General features: G+C 35.8%; 1 protein-coding gene across 5 annotated transcripts in view; it reads left to right on the top strand.

Annotated features, from left to right (window-relative positions):
• The window catches only part of TTC27 (tetratricopeptide repeat domain 27), a 172,593-nt gene that overhangs the window by 134,099 nt on the left and 22,196 nt on the right, over positions 1-16,298 (top strand). For all 5 annotated transcript variants that reach the window (XM_087436934.1, XM_087436935.1, XM_087436936.1 and 2 more), the window contains exons 14-16: positions 2,571-2,669; positions 7,386-7,438; positions 12,642-12,807. In XM_087436934.1, the coding sequence (XP_087293060.1) occupies positions 2,571-2,669; positions 7,386-7,438; positions 12,642-12,807 (318 nt within the window). The remainder of the gene's footprint in view (positions 1-2,570; positions 2,670-7,385; positions 7,439-12,641; positions 12,808-16,298) is intronic.

Genomic DNA, 16,298 nt, shown 5'->3' with positions numbered 1-16,298 from the left:
GATAGAGATCTTTGGTACTCAAGCGTATACAACTCTAATTTGGGGAATCATGTGAGAGGTATTTTTGAGGCTTCTTTTGATTTTTTTCTTTTATGATGTTCTGTTCTTAAGAGCATGATTATCCTGAATTCAAGATGCCAGTCACTATTGGTAATAATAGTTTAAAATGAAAAAAGTAAAAGAGGCACCAAATACTCTCCTTAGTCCCCTAAATTCTGAGGACCTCAATTGAGAAGCAAGGTATGAATGCATTATTTATGGTTTAGTGGGTCAGCCATAGCAATTAGAAGATCCTAGAGGTTTTTAAAGCCATTTCATGATTCAAAGAATAGGGTGTTTGCAAAAGTCGTCTCCCACCGTACTTATATGTTATCTATAGATGAAAATCTAGCAGTTAATGATTCTAGAATTTTTTTTCAGATGCAAATTATTAAAACAACAGCACAAATGACCAAGAGTAAAAAGAAAAGAGAAACATAATACTATATATTAAATTAAGTCATCTGCCTGAGTTTCATTAAATTTATTTTGGTTCTAAGATACTGGTTACAAAACATTGACTTGTTTCAAAAAGTTAAGGGTAACTGGTAATCTCATCACCAGCTTGTTTTAGAGCTATAAGATAATTGCTAATTTTAGACATTTGTAACCTTTGTCTTTTCAGGTGGGTTGAAAAATGAAGTTCTTTATTTACATCTTGAATTTATGCTCGCTGTATTTTATAACAAAACATGTGAAATAGTTTTATGGGAAGTTGGTTCTTTGCTGATGCAGAAAGCAAGCAGGGCACATACATTTTGAGAACTATGAGGGCAAATCTCATTGTTCTTGATCTAGTCCCAGAATGAGGTATCCTTCATTCCAAGTAAACTTGCTACCATTATTCATTGGATGTAAGATGCCGTCAATTATAAGAGGCACATTTATTTTGAGTACTACCTTGTATAGAAAATAAAGTGCTGCCAATAAAACTCTGACAAGCTATTGGTTTTAAGATGCATCTATTTCAGAGATGTTAAATGGTGAAAAAAAAGTGTACCTGAGAACTGAGGAAATATAATACACAGATTTTGAAACTTCCAACTTAGTTGGAAGTTAGAAAGTTGTTTTATATGTTGTTTTATAAGTTAGCGTCAGACTTTAGGCCCTCTCAGAATGTATCATATGTAATAAATGTGGTTTGGTGCGTTGGAGCTCTTTTCATTTGATTCTATAAGTAATGAGACAAAAGCAAAGTGTAATGAGCTAATTTTTAAGTTGCTGGAAATCCCTTGATTCAGAAAAGTGAACTTCAACCTTGTTTCAACCTATTACCTCTGCTTGTCCCCCCTCCCACCAAACACACACCCACCCCCTTTTCAGCCATTACCTACCCCTCTAACAAAATCTGTTCTCCATAAAGGCCCCTGATAGCAGTTATTTATAGCCTCATGTGAATTCATGGCAAAGTGTTAAATTGCCCAGGGATGTTTGCTTTCTAAGCCTTATCTCTAATTATCGTCTAGAAATCTTTATCTGCTTAAAGAACTTTCAGGCCTCAACTAGCCATATGGAACAAGTTTTGTGGGAATGGCTGGGGGAGGAGGGATATAGGGACAGGCTCCTACTCTGCCTCTGTGAAAGGCTATGGACAGAACACAGAGCACCTCATTTCCTTTCCCACCCTAAAGCGTTCAACCAAATCTGTCCGCTGCCTCATTGCCTTTGTGCTGGAAGTCAGTAAGAAAGTGGACTGCGTTCTACTGCTGGCCTTGCTGACTGTGTCTGAAAGGAAAGCAAACTTGACTTGTAATAGCTGCTTTTCTGACTAATTTCATTGAATTTTTATCAGTTTTATCTTCCTTTTGATAGAGGCTATTGAATTTTAAGGAAATCTTGTGATGTAAAGAATTCTTTTGTAATTTCAATAGCTACTTCCTAATTTACCTGTTTTCTAAATCTCCGTGTTTACAAATCTTATTGACTTAATTTAAGTCAGGCTTTCCATTTTGAATGGCCATTTGATAATCCAGATTCTGAGCCTACTTTTTCTAAATTATTTTTAGGCATGCTTAAGCAGATACATGCTAGGGCAGTTTGGCTCTTGCTTAAACTGCAGAAGTACTTGTGGTCTAACTTGAAAATGAAAGCAAAATTTTTTCTCTCAAATTTGTAATACATTCATCAGTTGTGAATCTGCTGGTACTTTGTATACTTTTTATATAGTTGCTACTCGGTAAAAATGTTAGCTGAATCCCACGTTTATAGTATCAGGGCTCATAAACATAGCTCTCCATTGCATTTGTGGAGTTTGGTTAAGACAAAGAATGGTCTTTTTTAGCAAAAGATGTGCAGTGAACGTTGCACATGCTTTCAGTGGTATATTAGCTTTGAGAATTATATGGAAAAATTCATCTCCGTTGCTAAAGTTGCTACATTTAAAGTAATATAAAATGTAAGGCAAATATTTATTATATAACTCTGCATTCTTTATAGTAGTGTGTTTGTTGATAGTATCTTAAATAATTTTCATATTACATTCTGTAAATGTCTCTATGCGTTTGCATGACTCTGACTTTTGGTCTTTGCAGCTTGGTGTGTGGTTTTCTCTTGGCTGTGCCTATTTGGCCTTGGAAGACTATGGAGGTTCAGCGAAGGCATTTCAGCGTTGTGTGACTTTAGAACCTGTTGTAAGTTTGTTTGGTATTCTTTCCTTATTATAGCTCTTTGATATCCTCTGAGTTATTTGAATTGTACTGTCGTTCAGAACAGCAATTCCTATGGTTATATGGTTTCAGTTATGCAAGATGAATAAGTTCTAGAGGTCTGCTGTACAACATTGTGCCTAAAGTTAACAATGCTGTATTGTGCACTTAGAAATTTATAAAGAGGGTAGATCTTATGTTAAGTGTTCTTATCACAATAAAAAGGAGAAAAAGGAAGGCAAAAAATTTTCAATTTTTCTATTATATGTTAAAAAAAATAAAAAGAACAGCAATTCTTGTTTGTTGGAGGAAAGTGTAGCTTTGACAGAAGGTCACACCTTAAGGTATATGATTTAAAAATCTAGAAATAAGTTTCTTCTCGTAATAGCTAAGTTATTCTTGGTTTCATTTAGAAAATAATTTTTTTTTTTTTTTTGTGAAGAATATTAGCTCTAAGCTAACAACCGTGCCCATCTTCCTCTACTTCGTATGGGACACCGCCACAGCATGGCTTGATAAGCAGTGTGTAGGGCTGTGCCTGGGATCTGAACCTGTGAACCCTGGGCCGCCGAAGCAGAGAGCACGAGCTTAACCACTATACCACTGGGCTGGCCCCTAGAAAATAATTCTAATAAAAGTTTTTTAGTTAAAAATATGCTTCACCTGAAATTTTTACAATGTTATAAACCAATGTTACTGCAATAAACAAAAAATTAAAAAATAAAAAAATAAAATAAAATAAAAAAATAAAAAAATAAAAAAAATGAAAAAACAGAATGCCAAGAATATTTTCTAACAGTTTATATTGGACTAATGCTTTGAATTTTCTGAATGATCTCTTGTAGGTAAGATTATCAATATCTTTTTTGGAACATATCATGTCTTTTAAAACTATCTTCAATTAATAAATCTTACGTGATGTAAATTAAAGTAAAGAAGTGAAAAAAAATGCTTCACTGAAGTATATAGCAAAGTGTCACATATATTTTGTCATTCACTAACATGTGGTGCTTTTCTTAATTGCATTATTAGAAACTCCTTTTAGTTTATAGTCTTAATATTTAACAGCTTTACTGAGATAATAAATAATTCACATACCATATAATTCATCCACTTAAAGTGTATAATTCAATGATTTTTCTAGTATATTCAGAATTGTGCAACCATCACCACAGTCAATTTTAGAACATTTTTATTATAAAAAGAAACCCCTGTACCCATTAGCAGTCACTCCCTATTTCTCCCAAACACCCTCTACCCCCATCCCCAGCCCCAGGGAACCGTGAATGTACATTCTGTCTCTATAGATTTGCCTATTCTGGACATTTCGTATAAATGGAATCATACAATATATGGTCTTTTATGACGGGCTTCTTTCACTTAGATTAATGTTTTCATCCATGTTGTAGCATGTGTCAGTACTTCATTCCTTTTTAAGGCCAAATAATATTTCATTGTAGCCAGCACTGGTGGTTTAGTGGTTAAGATTTGGTGCTCTTACTGCAGCAGCCAGGGTTCATTTCCCGGTCAGGGAACCACTCCACCCATCTGTTGGTTGTCATACTGTGGGCAGCTGCATGTTGCTGTGATGCTGAAAGCTATGCTACCAGTATTGCAAATACCAGCAGGGTCACCCATGGTGGACAGGTTTCAGTGGAGCTTCCAGACTAAGACAGACTAGGAAGAAGGACCTGGCCATCTGAAAAAATTGGCTATGAAAACCCTGTGAATAGCAGCGAGCATTGTCTGATACAGTACCGAAGGTGAGAGGATGGTGCCAAAAGACCAGGCAGGCTTCTGCTCTGCTGTACACGGGATCACTAGGAGCCGGAATCAGCTTGACAGCACTTAAAACAACAGTTCCATTATATGGGCATATCACATGTTGTTTATCTCTTCATCAATTGGTAGACGTTTAGATTTTCTACTTTTTAGTTATTATGAATTATGCTGCTATGAACATTCATTTACAAGTTTTTGTGTGGACATATATTTTCATTTCTCTTGGGTATCCCTAGTAGTAGAATTACTGAGTCATATGTTAGCCCTATATTCAAAATTGTGTGAAACCGCCAGCCTGTTTTCTAAGGCACTGTTTTATTTATTTATTTATTTATTTATTTATTTATTTTTAATTTATTTTTGCCCCCGAAAGCCCCAGTAGATAGTTGTATGTCACAGTTGCACATCCTTCTAGTTGCTGTATGTGGGACGCGGCCTCAGCGTGGCCAGAGAAGCGGTGTGTCAGTGCACGCCCGGGATCCGAACCTGGGCCACCAGCATCGGAGCGCACGCACTTAACCGCTAAGCCACCGGGCCGGCCCTAAGGCACTGTTTTACATTGCCACCAGCAATATTTGAGGGTTCCAATGTCTCAACATCTTTGTCAACATTTGTTATTATCTGTCTTTTTTTATTATGGTCATCCTAGTAGGTGGTATCTCATGGTTTCAGTTTGCATTTCCTTGATGGCTAATGATGTTGACAAGCATCTTTCCATGTGCTTATTGGGCATTTGTGTATCATCTTTGGAGAAATGTTTACATCCTTTGCCATTTTTTAATTGGGTTATTTGTCTTTTTATTTTTAAGTTGTAAGGGTTCTTTATATATCCTAGATGCAAGTCCCATATCAGCTATATGACTTGTAAATATTTTCTCCCATTCTGTAAGTTGTTTTTCACTTTCTTGATAGTGTCTTTTGAGGTATAAAAGTTTTTAATTTTGATGAGAGCTACCTTATCTATTTTTTCTGTTGTTGCTCAGGCTTTTAGTGTCATATTTAAGAATTCATTGCCAAATTCAAGGTCATGAAGATTTACCCCATCTTTTCTTTTAAGAAATTTATTGTTTTAGCTCTTACATTTATGTGCAATCTGCTGTTAAGCCTGTTCATAAAACTTATCATACTATGTGTGGTGATGGATGTTAACTAAACTTATTGTAGTGATCATTTCACAATATATACATATATCAAATCATTATGTTGTACTCCTAAAACTAATACAATGTTATATATCAATTATATCTCAATTAAAAAGAAACTTATCATTTCAGATAATATATTTTTTCAGTTCAAGAATTTTCATTTGGTTGTTTTTACAGTTTTCATGTTTCTACTGAGATTCCCTAATCGTTCCCTTATTATGTTCATGTTTTCTTCAAATCTTGCATCATGTTCATAATACCTGCTTTGAAGTCCTTGTATGCTTATTCCAAAATCTCTCTCATTTCTATGCTGTTTCTATTAACTAATTTTTCCTTGGGTTATGGATGAATTTTCCTGCTTGTTTGCATGTCTACCAATTTTTTATTGTATCCTGCACATTGTGGATGCTATGTTGTTGGGTTTCTGGGTTTTGTTGTCTTCTCTTAAGTGAGGTAGAGTTTTATTTTGGCATTCAGTTAATTCACTTGTGGATCAGCTTGATTTTAAGCTTTGTTAGGGTGGATGGAGTTGTCCTTATTCCAATAACTCTTCTCTTAAGGTATCATTTTTTGGAGCTGAACTTATAATTTTGGGGGCCATAGGTGATCATTAAGAATTCTTCACTCTGATTGGTTGGGATTGGTTGGAATGTGAATAACTCCTAGCACTGTGTGACCTCCAGAATCTCCACTCAGCTCACAGCCCTCTGGTCATTGTTCTCTGCCAGGCCTCAAGAAGTTTTATCCTGCACATGTATATAGCTTAGTATTCAGCCAAGGACTCAAGGAAGATGCTTGTAGAGATTTCTGGAGCTTGTTCTCTGCACAGATCTCTCTTCCCTGGTATTTTGCCCTGCAAATTCCAGCCACTATTTCAGCCCTGAACTCTGATCTCTCTCTCTCTTCATCCCAATAAAACATGCTATGCTTCGTTTGGTTTCTACCTCTCTGTGCTACAGCCCTGAAAGTGCCTCTAGACAGAAGCCTGCGTTGATTCTTGAGACACCTCAGTTGTTTCCCTTCTCTCAGGGATCACAATCCTGTGCTCAAAACTTGTCGAAAACAGTTGTTTCCTAAATTTTGTCCAGTTTATAGCTTTTTATGGTGATAAGGCTAGTCTGATACTGTGTTATGTCTGCAAACAGAGGTTCATTGTTACTTAATTTTTAAATCATATGTATGGAACTTGAGAACTGTACATTCTATATTTTAAAAAAGTGGAGCAAAGAGGACAAACGTAATTCATATTGTTCTTGTTAGAATCGACACTTATATAAAGACTTTATTTTTGTCATTGCATAGAGAAATAAGTAGAGAAATATGTTTGGTTGATGAAATACTTACGATAACACTGGAGAACGCAGACTCCTTTATCCTCCTATCTGATGAAGGATGATGGTAAAATAGAAAAGCTTTTTAAGATAGGAAAAGCAATATTTTACATTGCCTTGGATTTGTAATAAATCTATGTATTGTATAAATTATGTTGTAAGTTGTCCAACTATTTTGTGAATCTAAATTTGGAAATAAAATCTTAACTAAATTCCAAATTACTGCTGTAATAGTTATATCATTTTGTTGACTATTTTTGTTCTAAATTATAAAAGTTAAGTTTAATTTATTTAATTTTCTCATACACTTTTAAACGTACCTTATTGAAATTTATGGTTGTGAAGAGCACATCTTGAACTAGGGAAATATGTTACATTTTTGGTTGCCTAAAATATTTTACCTAAATGAGAATAGTCTATAACTGGGTTCTCTATCATTTCAGAATGCTGAAGCTTGGAACAATTTATCAACTTCCTACATCCGATTAAAACAAAAGTAAGTACATCAGACAAATACAAGAACTTTGGTTCCAAAATAAATGAATGAGATTTTCTTCAACTGAACACTGAAACATTATGCCTTACTCTTTATCTTTTTCTCTTGCTCACCCATATCTTTGAGTTAGAATGACTTAATATAGCCATTTGAATTCTAAATATGGTTTATTTCTTAAAAACATTTACTATGTAATAAAATAAGAAGTGTTATATGAAATCTTTATTTGATGCTGAAGTTTTGCATCCTAAATTTCATTACATGATCAAAGCAAGCATGCCTTTAGTTGGTCAACCTAATTGATAGATTCTTATTGATTGCTTGCTGTGTACTAGACATTATTGAGAAATATACATATGAACCAATGTCTTCAAGGAGTGTAGGTTTAAAAATAAAACATTATGCCATATTATTTAAAAAGTTGATTAGCAATATAAGTAATATGTGGCAAATATCAAGTGAGAAATACAAAGAAGACTATAATAATAGTGGGTGATATTTGTAGAGCACTTATTCTGTGCCAGACACTCATGTAGTCCTGTAAGGATCTCAGAAGAGAGAAGGTGTGTGATCCTGGTTCACAAATGCTTCTGAGAGAATGCTGGACTCAAGCTAAAATTTGAAGAATGGGTAGAGGGGACAGAGGAAAGCCTTTCAGGCAAGGAGAGTGTGACCAAATGCAGAGCAATGGGAATGAATGCAGCACCTCAGGAGACAGGAAGTAAAGTCGTCCTGCTATAGACCATAGTGAGATCTGTAGTGAGAGAAAAGGTTGGAAAGGTCGGTTGGGGTCTAACTGCAGTGTGTTCTGATTATCTGACCAACAAGTTGAGACTATCCTGTTGGCAGTAGGAAGCCATAGATTTCAGGGGAGTAATTTCATGAAGAAAGAAGCTTTTTAGGAAGATTTATCTAAGGCAGTGTGTGAGACAGAACAGAGAGGAAACTGGGGGCTGGGAAACCAGTTAGGAGCCAGCTGTTGTAACAGTCCGGGCAAGAGATAACTAGACTGGAAAAAGAAGGAGGCAGATGCCAGTTTATAAAGGAGACAACCAACTGGGCTCATTGACTAGCTGCAGAAAGCGAAGGAAAGGGAAGAGACAAGGATTGCTTTTGCCAGAGTTTTAATAAGTGAATTAAAGGATGGATAGATTTCCATTTTTATTTGGCCTTATTTTCAAACTTAATTTAATTTTTCTTTGTGGATTCACAAGATATTTCTGAAGATATTATTAAATCCTCATTTTATTGAGATCATGAAATGCTTCCATTGCTCTTAGATGACAATCTACATAAATAAAGTACTGTTTGCGCTACTACTCTCTTCAGAAAATAATATTAGGCTCTTGATTGCTACTGATTGTGTTAAAACTCACTAGAGACCCTTTTGGTTTAAAGCAAGGGGCGGGGGGAAATCCCTGTCATAGCTGTAGGATGATCTCAGGGTTTTTTTCTAGTAACCCTGATAAGTTTGTATGTAGTGAGTCTCTTGATTCTCTACCTTGTCTTCCAGCCCATTAATCCTAAGAATTCTGCTTTCTCTTTTAGGGGTTCTTGCACGTTGCTCCTCCACTTCAGTTTGACACTTTCTTGTCTTCCTGCAGCTCCATGAATAGGTTTTTGTGTAAAAGTGGGGTTGTAAGGTCAGAGGTAGATCACTCCTTTATTCTTGCCTTTTTACTCTTTCCTTTCTTTGCTGCTGCTCCAGACGTAACTAATTTTTGACTCACGGGATTGTTACTTTAGGGGTAAATTATTCCTGCTCCTCTCAAAAGAATCCTATCCGTGCCTTAAAGTGACCTTTTAAGCCATCTTGTCTATCCCTTTGCCATCACAAGGTTCTTCACTAAAGCACTCTTTTCGCTGTTTCATCTGATGCTCTTAGGCATCATGTTCCTGCCAGTCCCTTGGGAGAATTTTCCATCTTCCCATATTACTTTCATAGTGCAGTATCGCTACCATTGTGGATGTGATAAGTGAGTCCTGAATTAAAGCTCCTTATAAATAAGCGATACTTATGAAAAAAGAATTTCATTGCAAAAAATTTGAGGCCAGGAAATTGTGATTAGAGGGTGGGAGGACATACAGGAAAAAGGATCCTCTTGGTGTGGATTGCTGCTTGTTGAGTTCTTTTCCAGTAGCATAACTTCACCCCTATTCCTCATGTGGATGGTAGAACTGAGGAGTCTCAGTCTACCTGAGACTGTTGAAGGCAGTTGCTATTACATGGGAGTTGGGCGCAGGGAGTGGAGTAGAGAAAGGAAAAAAGAAGAAGAAAATCCTATAGAAGCAATTATGGCTGAATTTGAAGAACAGTGTTAGAACAAACATACTTTCATTTTCAACTCTGAAGGATGGTAGGCCAAGGGTAAATGAACATTCCATAACAACTTTAGGTAAATTGTTTAATGTAGAGAATAAAAAACTAAACTGCAGTGAATTGGCTGTTATGAAAAGACTGAAAGAACTTAATTGTAAGGAAGTTATTTTATTTGATATCATAGGTATATTAAAGATTGATTAAATGATTTGTGTGTACAGGGACTTGTGGGGGAAGTTACTAATGATATGGGCACACTTCTTTTCATATGCTTAAGGGGATGACTCTCAGAGCAATGGCCTGGGATGGCCAGAAGAACCCCCTCATCTTCTCCAAAATTTGCATTGAAGTCAGCGAGGAGAAGGGGCCTTGATGAAACGCTGTGAGGCTCAGCAAGGCAAGCAACGGATGTGGACCTTGTAGTCTTAAGTTAGCAAACTCAAATGGCTACTGGAAAAGGAGGTTAAGAACATACATTTGAATGAGGTTACTTTAATTGCCCAGTAAAACATTTATAATCAATAAAGGAGCTATAGTATTTGTCCAGCCAGCGGAGTAAAGCATTAAGAATCTTTTTGTTTGCTGAGATGTGTAACTTTTAGAATAGGTTACATGAAGTTCTGTTGATTCCTTGTCAATATCAAGTTTCTAATAGTCTTGTTCTCTTTTCTGAAGTGGCTTGTATAAATAAGACAAGGATTCCGTAATGGTTTGGTAAACCTTATCTGTAAAATTAGCTAGCCTTGTTTTAATTTTTATTGATTTATTTAGCTTTCTATTTCTTTAGCTCATTTTGTTTAATTTGTTCAAAGTGTTCTCGTATTATCTTTTTAAAAAATTACTCATTTGTGCCATTTTCTTTCATTCTAAATGGAATTTAGTTACACATTTGTCTGTTTCATTCGTTTTTTTTCAAAGAGCCAGCTTTTGGTTTTGTTGATCATTTCTATTCTTTCTTTATATTTTATGTCTTATCTCTATTCTTTTCCTCTTTCTTTCATTTGTTTGGTGTTCTTCTTCTACCAAATTAAGTTGAATGTTTTAACTCATTTATTTTCAATCTTTCATATCTCATAATCACTGCATATAAGATCATAAATTTTCCTTTAAATACTGCTTCAGCTATATCCTGTAGATGGTGATATATAGTACTTTCATTAAGTTCTAAATATTTCGTACTTTCTGAGTTTCTTTTCCACTGGGGGGTTCCTTTTTTTTTTTTTTTTTTTTGTGAGGAAGATCAGCCCTGAGCTAACATCTGATGCCAATCCTCCTCTTTTTTGCTGAGGAAGATTGGCCCTGGGCTAACACCCATGCCTATCTTCCCATACTTTATATGGGACACTGCCACAGCATGGCTTGACAAGCAGTGCACTGGTGCGCGCCCAGGATCCGAACCTGCGAACCCTGGGCCGCTGAATTGGAGTGCGCATACTTAACCGCTATGCCACTGGGCCAGCCCCTGGGGATTCCTTTTTTTTTTAAGGAAGATTGGCCCTGTGCTAGCATCTGTTGCCAATCTTCCTCTTTTTTTTTTCTTTTTTTCCCCCAAAGCCCCAGTCCATAGTTATGTATCATAGTTGTAGAGTTGTAGCTCTTCTTTGTGGGACACTGCCTCAGCATGGCTTGATGAGGGGTGAGTACGTCCGCGCCCAGGATCCGAACCAGTGAGCCCAGGGCCACCAAAATGGAACAGGTGAACTTAACCACTATGCCACCAGGCTGGCCCTGTGTGGGTTCTTTTTTTTTTAAGGAGTGCATTTTTAAGTTTCTAGGCATATATTTTTTAATTTGTCTATTTACTGTTTACTTCTTATTTATTGCAGGGAATATAGTCTATATACTTTTAATTTTATTTTTTAAAACACAAATAACTAGTGATCATTTTGTTCTCAATAATTAAATTTACTGATGTATTACATCAATTTCTGTTCTCACCATTGATCGTTTCTTGTATCCCTTTCCTTCTGTTGAATTCCCTTTTATTTTTGCAAGAGGAGATCCTTTAGTAGTTCTTTTAAGTTAGGATCAGTAGATGGTAAACTTTCTTAGTCTTGGTATGTCTGAAAGTGTTTGATTTTACATTTACTCTTGAGTGATGTGTTTACCTGGTTATAAAATTTTAGGCCAACAGTTATTTTCACTCAGCATTTTAAACATAGTATTCTGTTGTCTTCTGCCGTCTTTTGTTGCTAATGAAATATCTGCTGTTCTCTAATTGTCTTTCCTTTGTAGGTTTTAGGATTGTCATTAAGTTCTGCAATTTCACACAGTGTGTCTCGGTGTTGGTTTATCTTTATTTATAATGTTTGGTATACAAAATATACTTTTGATCGTAGAATTTAGATCTTTGTTCGGTTCTGGAAAATACTCAGCTATTACCTTTTCAAATATAGCATCCTGCCATTTTCTGCTTTAGTTTACTCTGGAATGTCTATCAAATGTATGTTTGAGCCTTACCTCTCATTCTTTCCTCTGTCTCTTTACTACTCTTTTAATTTTTAATCTGAATTCTATGTGAATTCCTCACTATTATCTTCCAGTACATCAGTTCTCTCTTTGACTGTGTGCAGTCTAGTTTTGTTACCTGTTGAGGTTTTTTTTGTTTTAGTGTCTCTTCTGATTCCAAAATTTCTAGTTAGTTTTTATTCTTATCTCCCTGTTCTTGTTTCATTTCTGTCTGTTTTTATCTTGCAATTTCCTGCTCCTTTTAAATTTTTAAAAACTTTGTAGAGAAATTTGAGGTGGTTTTGGGTTGTTTGGGCCTTTAATTCTATTTCTTAACATGAATGATTAAGGACTGACAGATTGTCAGCATTAGTATTTTATACATTTAGCTATGGTTATTCATTACTGTTCTCTTTAAAATTTGACCTTCAATAGAGCAAAAGCTTTTAGAACTTTACAAGAAGCCCTCAAGTGCAACTATGAACACTGGCAGATCTGGGAAAACTACATTCTCACTAGCACTGATGTTGGGGAATTTTCAGAAGCCGTTAAAGCTTATCATCGGCTCTTGGACTTACGAGACAAATACAAAGATGTTCAGGTAGGATATTTATATTTTGTTGTTTCATTTTGCATTTTATATTAGTACTTATGATATAAATTGTTTTCTTGAATATATACAGGAAAATTTTGTTAAACACATGTAATATATAAAAAGAGTGTTTTTTTCTCTAGTCAGATATTCTTAGTTACATGTTAAGTCTGACATTGCAACATCAAATGTGTTTGTGCAATCATAGACTGAATATTACTGTGACTCAATTATGAAAATCCAGTATGTGGTTTCCATATGTACAGTCAACTTGCAAAAACTCAAGAGAATGATGTTTGTGTTATTTATTACTTTGGGTATCTCAATATATTCTGTGATTTGTTATAGCTGGAGTAAGTCCCATACTCATTTATTAACTCATTGAACAAGCATTTACTGCATACTTTCAGATGGCTTGGACAATATAGAAATGAAGACTAACATTTTTTTGAAATGTTTGATATGTTCCTTTTCTTGATGGGATGAAGTCAGAACTGGTTGACTCTAACCCAGTACAATAAGTGCTGTATCCTTTCAGAAAATATGGGAGACTTGAAGCTACTGTGTTTGTCATCCAGTGGGATTAAATATACAAGACCTTGTGGGTTTAATTATGGTTGAAGATAGCGTACAAAGGTAAGGATATGCAGGAGCTTATGGGTTACAAAGTCAAGGAGCTTGAAAATGTAACATTTTATTTGCAATAATCAACATATGCTATTTAAAATGATGAAGTTGGAATTATGAAAAAGCAGAAATAACATCTAATAAATGATAATACCTTACTGTTCTTATTATTATTTTTATTATTATTAATTTTTGGTGAGGAAGATTGGCCCTGAGCTAACATCTGTTGCCAATATTATTCTTCTTTTTGCTGAGGAAGATTGGCCCTGAGCTAACATCTATGCCTATCTTCCTCTATTTTGTATGTGGGACGCCACCACAGCATGGCTTGATGAGCGGTGCATAGGTCTGTGCCTGGGATCCAAACCTGTGAACCCTGGGCCGCCAAAGCAGAGCAAGCAAACTTAACCACTACACCACTGGGCCAGCCCCTCTTATGACTTATAATTTGTACACTAGCTGTTCCAAAGTTTATCTTTTCTGGGCCCTATCTGATAGCCCCAGCCCTTGACCTGTATGCATACTTTTGCAAGTCTAGCCATATAATTGGCCAAGTTACTTTAAGGCTCGGGTTCTGGGCGATTCACCTGAAAGGTCTATGGCTTCAGGTGAACCCATTACCTACCTGCAGTAGCTATGTTGACCCCTTTTGATTACTTTTCTTTTTTTATATATTTTTTTGTCTTTTCTAAATGTTGTACATTGACCTTCCATTATAGAAAGAAGGGACTTGAATTTTATAGTGTAAAGATGAATTAAAATGTGGATGGAGGCATAAGCAGAGTTTTACATCCTAGAAAGGATAAGAGCCCTAGCAAATCTATTTGCATGGTCTCTTGGCAGTCTAGTAGTGTCCTGTTGATAGAGCTAAAAATTCTCCATAGAGACAGTTCTTTCTCTTCTACACTTAGCCCCTTGGCAAAGGGCACTGATGAGGCTCTGAACAGATCTCAATAATGTTGCCAAACCACTGGGGATGGGACAGAGATTCCAAAGTGCTTATCTCTTGTTTACTTCAACTGTAATTTTTTAAAAGACCCTTCTTTATTAGAAGGCATTCTGAAGCCTGTTCCTATAATCTCAGGGAAAATGTAAACAATTTACATGGGTAGTATATTCCATGAGAATATAAATAATTTACTTTGGTAGTCCATTCCATTTTACACTTGCAATAAATTCTAGTTTTTTTTCTTTCACATTAAAAAAAATGTACATAAAACACCCAAATCCAACACTCTTCATTGAGACATCACTGCTGGCTCAATTCCAGCATTCTTTAGAATTACAGACTGTCAGAGCAGGAACGAGCCCTAGAGGAGTCCTGTAGGGCTAGGCTGAATAAGCAACACACTGAATCAGAAAGGAGTGTGAAGCTCCCCTCCTGCCTGAAAAGACTAGAAGGGGTGATTCTCCAAATCAGTCTGCTTTTCTATCCTACTGGTATTGCCGCTGGTGTCATCTCTTCTTGAATCATCTTAGAATTGGCTTCATTGTTCAGTCTGATCTCATTAATCTTCTGTCATGTGTCTCCAATTTCTAACTGATCTGCTTTTCTTTCTTATGTGAGTGGGATTTCCCCTCCAAATCTATATTTTAACTCACAGTAATCCTTCATATCTGCTAAGGATTAGTAACAATTGGCTAACCAGACTGGCTTTTTGGGTTTTCCCGAGAAAATCCTGATCCTCCTTCTATGCTTGGCACTCATAGGAGTTGCTTTTATATAAGGAACCCAAATGGCTAGATCTAGGCCCCTCTCCTTGCATAAGAGATGGACTTGTGTGGGTTATGGTACATAAGCATCAAAGGGAGGGGACTTTTCTATTTTATCTCTCACTTCTCCTCCTCTGCTTTCCAAGACACATAAAGCAGGCCAAAGTGGGACATGGTAAGGTAATAATAACTAACATTTATTGAGGGCTTGCTGTGTGCCAGGCACTATTCTAAGCACTTAACATGTTTTAACTCAATAAATTCTCACCACAACTCTGTGGGATAGATTTGTACTATCATAAGCTATGTTGGACTCTGGAGTAAATGTATGTATCTTCTGCCTTGTTTTAAGGAAACTGATGATATCAAACAAAATAATTATTCAAAGATGGTTTTGAAAAGCTGTTCTTCTATATCATAAAGAGTCATAAAGTCATCAAGATATTGCTGATTTTAGTTGACTTAGATGGGTGTATCAAGTATGCCAAGTCATCTAGCGATTTTATACCTGAGAGGTGTGTATTCCAAAAGAAAGGCAAGAATGGAATGGAACTTTTGCTTTACGGAAGATGATGATTTAGAATAAAATAAGTTCAACCTTGATCATTCCAATCTCCTGCAATTACATTAGCTGGAAATGTACTGGAGAATTTTACTTAAGATTTTCTTTTGTTTTTACCATTCCCCCACCAGCTTAGGAGTCTCAGTTCTCTCTCAGGATGAAAAAATTTCTTGCAAATGTTGAGAATAATACTGCTGTATTTGATTATCTGTAACTATATGGGGAGAGAGGTGACATTTAGAATAATATATTGGTAGTCAAGGTGGTAGACACCAAGAAAATAACTCTGGCAAAAATAACCTGAGTATAGTTAGTCAATTCTAAAGGTAAAACTTCAGTTGTTGATTTGGCATGTTGTATACCAAATCAAAATCATTGCAATTGTAAGAACACATGGTTAGAAATCTTTCAGGAGCCTTCCCTAAGAAAGAATAAAGAGATGCAAATAAGGATTTATATTCTGGAGAATTCTGGGCAATTCTCAGTCAATACAATTCATTTTGAAGTAAAAATTTATTTTTCTTAAGTTTTAATGAAGAATTAAAAAGGAAGTAAAGCTTGATTAATGTAAAGAATGATCCTATAGCACAGGATTACT

This window comes from Ceratotherium simum, chromosome 11, assembly GCF_057802395.1.
Source record: "Ceratotherium simum simum isolate JZ-2026a chromosome 11, ASM5780239v1, whole genome shotgun sequence".
In the NCBI taxonomy this organism is placed as follows: domain Eukaryota; kingdom Metazoa; phylum Chordata; class Mammalia; order Perissodactyla; family Rhinocerotidae; genus Ceratotherium; species Ceratotherium simum.
This window is presented reverse-complemented; position numbering and strand designations above follow the sequence as displayed.